Below are 7,756 nucleotides of genomic sequence, written 5' to 3'. Positions count from 1 at the left end.
CACGAGGAGGCAGAGAGCATATGGCAGTGCTCTCCCTGGTGGGAGAGGCACCCTGCTGGAGGTGGGGCTGAAAAGCCTCTTCCCTTTGATCGCCCGGATCTCCCTGATATTCATTCAATATACGTGAGGAAAGAGGGGAGGGCCCTCCGTGTTCTCCACGCAGGCGACGGAAGGTGGTGTGTGTGTGTGTGTGTGAGCTGTGGGGTACAGGGACTGCCGCCTGGTATTGACTGCTTGCTGCGGTGGCACAATGCAGTTGTCTTCCATCTCCGCGGAGGTACTGAGACAGTCCTGAGTCTCTCATGTGTGAGATGGTGTGTGTGTGTGTAAGCATGTGTGGGTTTGGGAGTGTATGTGTGTGTGTGGAGAGTGTGGTCTTTAGATGTGTGTGACAGAGAGAGAGTGTGTGTGGAGAGTGTGCCTTTAAAGAGACTCTCTGATGTGGTTCTGACCGGAGAGCTGTAGAGAGAGGGTTGATGCGGTCACACCTGCAGTCCGCTCTCTCTCTCTCTGTCTCTCTCTCTCCCTCTCTCTCTCTGTCTCTCTCTCTCCCTCTCTCCCTCCCTCTCTCTCTCTCTCTCTCTCTCTCTCTCTCTCTCTCTCTCTCTCTCTCTCTCTGTCTCTCTCTCTCTCTCTCTCTTTCTCTCTCTCTCTGTCTCTCTCTCTCCCTCTCTCTCTCTCTCTCTCTCTCTCTCTCTCTCTCTCTCTCTCTCTCTCTCTCTCTCTCTCTCTCTCTCTCTCTCTCTCTCTCTCTCCCTCCCCCTCACTCACTCACTCACTCACTCTCTCTGTCTGGTGTCCTTGTCTGGACGACACGTTCATCCATCCCTCCAGGCAGCTGTCCGTTGATAAGACACCAGCAGCACTTCACAAGCTCATTTTTCAGGTGCCGCGGAGAAGGAATACGAGACCTCAGGAGTCCTGCCGGCATCTCCCGCACATGGAAAACAATATGCACGCTGTAACTGTAGCTCCGGCCCGGGCATGTGTACGCAGAGCGGGCATGTACACGCCAGGGTCGGTGAGTCGGCTTCCGCCTGGGAGGATAGCGTGATCTGGGTCTGTGCGGGATAAGAAGCCCACCTGGTGTGGGTACGTCCTGCCCGCTCTCCGATCAGTCCCTGCCTACTCGGCCCCCCGCGCAAACACGCCCTCCTCCTCCTGTCGTCGTGGAGCTCCCCTGCTAAGTCACAACACCGAGCCACCCCGGCGGGTGCTGCCGAAGGGATTAGCAATCTGAAAGAGCAAAGATCGCCCCCTCCCCCACCACCCACTTGAACCCAGATTAGATTTGGGTTTCCAAACCCCCCCCAGCTTGCTCCCAAGGAGTCTTGAAGAGGGCCCAGGCTGGAGAGCTGGTCCCCTGAATGCTGAAACTCGGGGTGTGTCGCTTGCGTGTGCATATGGGTATACGTGTGTGTGTTTGCTTCAGCATCTGCCCGCTGTTCTTATAGTGAGCACGCAGCCACCTCCCCTCCGGCGCCGATTCCATGCCGTTCCCATGGCAACCCGGGCTTTGTAGTCCGAGCCTCCCCCCTGGCTCTCCCCCTCCCCCGCCTCCCGGCCGCTCCAGGGCCTCGGTGGGGCCTCTGCCCATGCCTGCTGTGGCGCGTGTGTGTGTGTGGGAGACCGACCGTGTTTGTGAGTCGGTGTGCGTGTGCCAGTACATGCTCAGCTCTCCCCCTCCTAAGAGGCGGGGAGTCATTATTGTGTGTGTGTGTGTGTGTGTCATACATGCGTGTTTTGGGAAACACTGGAGAGAGAGTCGTGATTTGAGGTGGCTTGTCTGAGGTGGGACTGGGGGAGGGATGGAGGGATGTGAGTCCCGCCCCTGAATCTCCTCCCCCCCCCTCCCCCTCCCCTCTTTAATTCGATAATAGGATTAATCTCCATCGCTGTCAGGGATCGGCGCCGATTAGGATGCACATGACCCGATTTTTCTTAAGCGGCCACGGAAGTGCACCGTTGGCACCACTTAAGACCCTTTTACCACAGAAATAATAAACAAACGAGGCTTCGGTAAAGAGAGGCCGAGAAAAACCTCACCGCGCCACGCCGTTCTGGCTCGCCGTCGCGCCCCTCCGTCAGGCCGGGGGGGAATCCGTTTAATGGGCTGCTGGATAAACAGCGAGGCGGGCCCGACCCGGGCCTCTCACACCCGGGACCTCCCCCCTCCTCCCCCCTCCTCCCCCCCCCCCCCCCCCGCCACTCATCACAGCTTTCGCTGGCAGCGGCCGCTGGCCCACGGCTCCCACAGCCGGACCCACTTTTACAACCTGTGTTGTAAAAGTGGGTTCATGAGTTCACTCCATTTGGAAGTCGGCGGAGAGCGTGGGCTGCCGGGGCGGGAGAGATATTGTCACGTCTTGAGCGTTTTCCCGGGACGTCGGGGTGCAAGTGGTTGGAGGTGGTGCGATGGTCGTTCTCTCTCTCTCTCTCTCTCTCTCTCTCTCTCTCTCTCTCTCTCTCTCTCTCTCTCTCTCTCCACACAGCGCTCCTCCCCCTCTCTTGTGCTGTCTGTGAGAGAGAGAACGAGAGAGAGGGAGAAGAGGGTGTTTAGGGGGGGATTGGAAAGGTCTAGATCGTGGTCAGAGTCCTGAGCATAGCTCCCAGTGGGAGAGCAGAGGTGGCAGTAGTGGATTGGACCTGAAGAGGGCGGGGTCAGGACATGGTGATTGACAAGGTGTGGAGTCAGCAAGGCCCAATGGGACAGAAGGTGATGGGAGCCCCATTGTGATTCAGGTCAGGTTGGACTGTCAAGAAGGATTCGCTTTGTCCAGGCACTTTACCTTTAGCAAGAGCGGCACTGGGTGATTCTGGATCAGTGGTATACTGCTCATAGTATGCCTGGGGCATTTACAGTTGTGCGTTTAACACTGATCTGAGACCTGCCACTCCCGGCCCCATCCCCCACAATCCTCCCTTCATTTGAGCTGCTCATTTCTCTCCTTTGCAACCCCCACCATCCCTTTCTCTACAGACACTTGTCTGTTGTTTACTCCCCCCCCCCCCTCCTCCCACTCTCTATCTCTCCTTCTCTCCAGGCTGGCCTGTTAATAATTCATTAGGATTAGCTGATTACTGTGGGCTGCACAGCTAGAAAGGGCTAGGGGGCAAGGGGGTAGGGGGTCTGGTGGTGGAGGGTAGGGGGTGGGGGGTGGGGGAAAAGGGGGAAGGGGGGAGAAGGAGAAGGAGAAGAAACATTCTATTGATCGTTCGATGTGACACGCGCATGCACGGAGTGGCGACTCGGACACACACACACACACATGCTCCAATGTCCCCCGATACAAATCCCCTCTCGGCACTTCTCCCATCCCGCTGTCCTTCCTACAAGGACAGCCAGGAACCACCGGGTGCCAAGTCCATGTGCTCATCCGTATCGTGGCCAGGGACATGTTACAGGGTGGGTTTTGAAATCGGGGTTCTTTGCGGGGGGAAACCCCACCTGCAAGCGCGTTGGGAACGTGCAGATTTCACACGGAAAGGACTGGGAGGTCGGCCGTTTGAACGCCGAACAGGGCCCCGGGCGGGAATCGAACCCAGGACCTTTCTTGCTGTGAGGCGGCAGTGCGAGACACCGTGCCTTGCTGTGGAGGAGGGTGGTGGATGGTAGGGTTAGAGGTGAGAGGAGGACTGTTATTGTGGACGAAGGCTTATTACCCAGTATGCTTTGTGAGAATGCTGGATGGCTAGGTTCACACTCCAATATTAAGATGTGTTGTGTGTACTGTACACGTGTATGATTGTGTGTGTATGTGTGTGTGTGTGTGTGTGTGCGTGCGTGCGTGTGTGTGGGAGAGGCCTTTCAAGCACACTCCAGTTATTCCATCTGGTTAGGTCCCAAACGCTTTCAAAACAGGAATGTTTCGTCTTTGTGAATAAAGTGAATAGTGCAACATTGAAATTTAAGCAGAAATATCCATTTGGCTCCTTTCACAACAGAACCTATCCACCGGAACCTCCTGCCTGGTCCTGGAGGAAGTGAGCTCTGCGCCAGACTGTTATCAGGCAGTTCTAATCCGCCCTCCCACACCTCCATTTGGCCACCCCCAAAACAAACCACAGCCTCAAGCCGGCAGCACCCAACCGCTAGCATCCGGCCTTCAGCCTCCAGCCTCCACCCCCCACCCCCTAGTCCCCAGACCTCAAACCCCCGCCTCTAGTTCCTCCATCATCCCACACTCAATCGCCCCCACCACCTGTGCGGATCAACCAATGGCTTTTCTCCATTGTTTATTGTCTATACCTGACCATATAGCTTGTGCACCAGCAAATGCATTGAGTCCTCTCCTCCTTGTCATATCTTCCATAAGCTGGAGCAGCCATGCATCCATCTTGCCGGGTGACAGTAATTGCATCAGAGGACAGAGGGAGGCAGGTCTGCTGCTTGTTATGGTTCCACAGTGTCCATGTGTCAATGGCTCCAGCTCTTAACCTTGCCATGTAACATGAGCCCTGTGCTGCTGTGGTATATGACAGCCAGCACGCACACACACACGCAGACACATATGCGCGGCACACACACACACACACAGACACATATGCGCGGCGCACACACACACAGACACATATGCGCGGCGCACACACACACACACAGACACCTATGCGCGGCGCACACACACACACGCACAGAGGCCTAAACAATGTTGAGGGCAGAGGTGGTAAAGTTGGGTATACTGGCTGAGCATTGTGGGATAAGACTGAGGTATTATGGGGGATTTCCACCTGTCCATGGCTGGTGCTATGGGGGAGGTGTGTGTGTGTGCGTGCGCGTGTGTAGAATAGCGACCATCAGCCACAGGCTGTTAACTGGCGGACAGACTCCCCATCTGCAGACTGACGCTCCGGTTCCTGCTGCTGCGTATGCGCCTCGGGGAACAATCCAGAACTCTCTCCTCCGGGGGAGACAGATTCCCCTTCCAAAAATCCGGCCTCAACCGCTCCTCGTTAAGCGCAGTCCTACGCAGGCCGTGTTTGAGAACGAGACGCTAGTTAAACACGTCTAGGTAGCTAGACACGTCGCCCTAATCTCTCCGGTACTCAGACCGTGCGTGTTCCCGCTTGCGACGCACATGCGTTAGACGCCGTCGAGTGTGTGGGTGCTCTCTCCTCCGGAGAGAGACTCATGCATATGCATCAGCTGCACGGCGGCAGCGACTTGGAGGAAATGAATGTGCGAGCGTCCAGACTCTTCCTCTAGTGTGCCGGCAGCACCATAATGGGAATGCAGTTTAAGCAGTGGTTAATCAGTGTGTTTTCTCTGGCTCGCGCCGTAATGTATAATAGACAATCAGCCCCCAGTCACAAAGGCGTTCCCGCGAATGGTCAATTACTCATCGTTGTCTTGTTAAACACACAGTTCAGCGAGCGAGGGACAGATTGCCCTGCTGGTGCCATTATCATAGAGCAGAACAAAGCAGAGCGCCGCAGAGAGGAGGAGGAGAAGGGAGCCGGAGAGAGAGAGGGGGGTGGGGGTGGGTGGGGGGGGGTGGGGGGGGTACCGAGGAGAGGAGGCCGGCGACGTGGCGTGGATGTGTGCGTGGAGGTTTTTTTTAGAGGAGAGGGTCATTCCGAGACAGCCGGAGGAGGTGGGGTGGGCGGGGCCGGAGAGAAGGAAGGCTGAGAAGGTGGGACAATGAAAAGGGAGAGAGAGAGAGAGAGAGAGAGAGAGAGAGACAGAGAGAGAGAGAGAGAGAGACAGAGACAGGGAGGGAGAGAGAGATAGAGAGACGGAGGGAGAGAGAGAGAGACAGAGGGAGAGAGAGAGAGAAGAGAGAGGCAGCGTCTAAGATTGCTGCCCAGAGAGAGGGAGGGGGAAATGGAGCAGAGCAATAAGAGAGATTGAGGGCAGGAGAGTGAGAGATGGAGAGCATAAGATAATGGAGGGAGGGAGAGAAATTGAGAGAGGGACACCGGGGGGAATAGGAGCGAGAGAGCGAGAGAAGGAGAGAGCCTGAGAAAATGTGTACTCAGCTGTGAGATGAGACCTCTGTCTTCCCCCCGGGGGAGAGGTGGTGTGAGGAGAGGGGGGGGGGTAGGCAAGGCATCCAGTGTCTGTGGCTTCACAGCGGGGGGAGGGGAGCTTACACACACACACACACACACTCTCACACACACACACACACAGTCAACAAGACAGTGAAGGGATCTGTCAGACATAACGAGTAGACCACAGAGCCAGAGACATACTCTTAAGCCAGAGGTCTGCTGATCCCTCTATAGAGCAGGATGGCCAGCGTGAGTCAATATAGTTAAGGGAAACGGACTATATTGCATTACAGCGTTTAACCTTTGTATTCTTTTATTACATCGCATGTATGCATAGCTACACCTCTAATGATACCTCTCCCTCTCTTGCTTTTCCTCTCTCTCTCTTTCCCTCTTTCCCTTTTTCGCTCTGTCTGTCTCTCTCTCTCCCCCTCCTATTCCCCCCCTCTCTCTCTCTCTCTCCCTCAATCTGTCTCCTCCTCTGTGTGGACGCAGGCAGTGGACTGATGGGGAACTCATCTGCCTCCTTCATGGGGACATTCCTGGCCGGCAGTCTGGGCTCCCCCCCCTCCCACCCCTCCCACCCCTCCCGACCCCCCTCCTCCCCGTCCTCCCCCTCCTTCCGTGGCGGACCGCACTCCAGCGCCTCTCAGATCTGGTTCCCCCACTCCCACGAAGGTAGGAGGAAACACGCGCAAGCGCACACGCAGACACGCACACACACACACACACACACACACACAGACTACAAACACACATGCCCAGGCACTCTGGGTAAACTCAGTGTGAAGATCTCATCCTAGAGGCATGAAGATGGAGCTTAACAGAGTGTATTCCTGCCCTGGCAGGAAGTATTCTTAGCCTGTGTTAGGTTTCCATCAGAGCAGAGGACGACTTGTAATCGTTAAGAAACAGCCCGTTTCCCACCCTTTTATTTGAGTGCTGAAATAGGCCTTCCCAGGGTGAAGCCCTATGCTGTGGCTTTGGATGGGAGTGGAGGGTTGAAAGTTCAGCCAGAGAATCTTGCGGTATTCGATTCACGTCAGCAGGAATGTCTGTCGGTCTTTTGAACAGCACACACGTTACGCCAGTAAAAGTTGCACCGACTGCAATGTTTTCAGCTGTTTTCTCTCTTCACCGTCTCCCAGCCCAATGCGCTGGTTCCCACCCCACCCATTTCAGCCTCACCTGACCTTGCACACACACACACACACAGACACACAAACACACACATGTAACCCTCTCTCAGCTATTCTCGCTAGTTCTCACTGCCTTGGTGACACGTATGACGATACTGGTCGACATGGCTTTGTTTCCCGCGGAAACAAACAAAGGGCTTCCGAGAATGCTTTAACACGTCCCGCCCACTCCCCCCCACACCTCCCCCCACCTCCCCCCACAGCCTACCCCTTCCTTTACATTTAACACAGTGGACCAACAAGCTCTGTCTCGGTCTCATAGCAGCCACTGCCACCTCTCTCTTCCTCCTCCACGGCCTCCTGTGGTATGGGAAGCCCCTCCTCTCCGAAGCCCAGCAACGAGGGCACGCGGGTGGGGGAGAGAGTGCTGTGTGAAGCCAGTGGGTCTCACAGCTGAGGCTGCTGGAGGTCTGGGTTTGGGCCCTGGGCCCTGATGTCTGTGTCTCCGAGAGGTGTGAGGGGATAGACTGTCTCGTCTACATGGACATGGGCTGGGCGATAGAGCTGAAAAACGTATCACGATCAAATGTTTTATTTCAGTCGATATTGAGAATTATTGAATTTTG

The 7,756-nt window shown here is 55.8% G+C and overlaps 1 protein-coding gene across 1 annotated transcript in view; it reads left to right on the top strand.

The window, feature by feature from the left end:
* The window catches only part of LOC134034270 (BAH and coiled-coil domain-containing protein 1), a 65,447-nt gene that overhangs the window by 24,802 nt on the left and 32,889 nt on the right, over positions 1 to 7,756 (top strand). The window contains exon 3 of the mRNA XM_062478689.1: positions 6,487 to 6,669. Coding sequence (XP_062334673.1) covers positions 6,487 to 6,669 — 183 coding nt within the window. The remainder of the gene's footprint in view (positions 1 to 6,486; positions 6,670 to 7,756) is intronic.

The sequence above is a fragment of the Osmerus eperlanus genome, chromosome 2, assembly GCF_963692335.1.
Source record: "Osmerus eperlanus chromosome 2, fOsmEpe2.1, whole genome shotgun sequence".
Taxonomy (NCBI): Eukaryota; Metazoa; Chordata; class Actinopteri; order Osmeriformes; family Osmeridae; genus Osmerus; species Osmerus eperlanus.
Note: the sequence above shows the minus strand (reverse complement) of the source record. Positions and strands in the feature narration are given on the sequence as shown.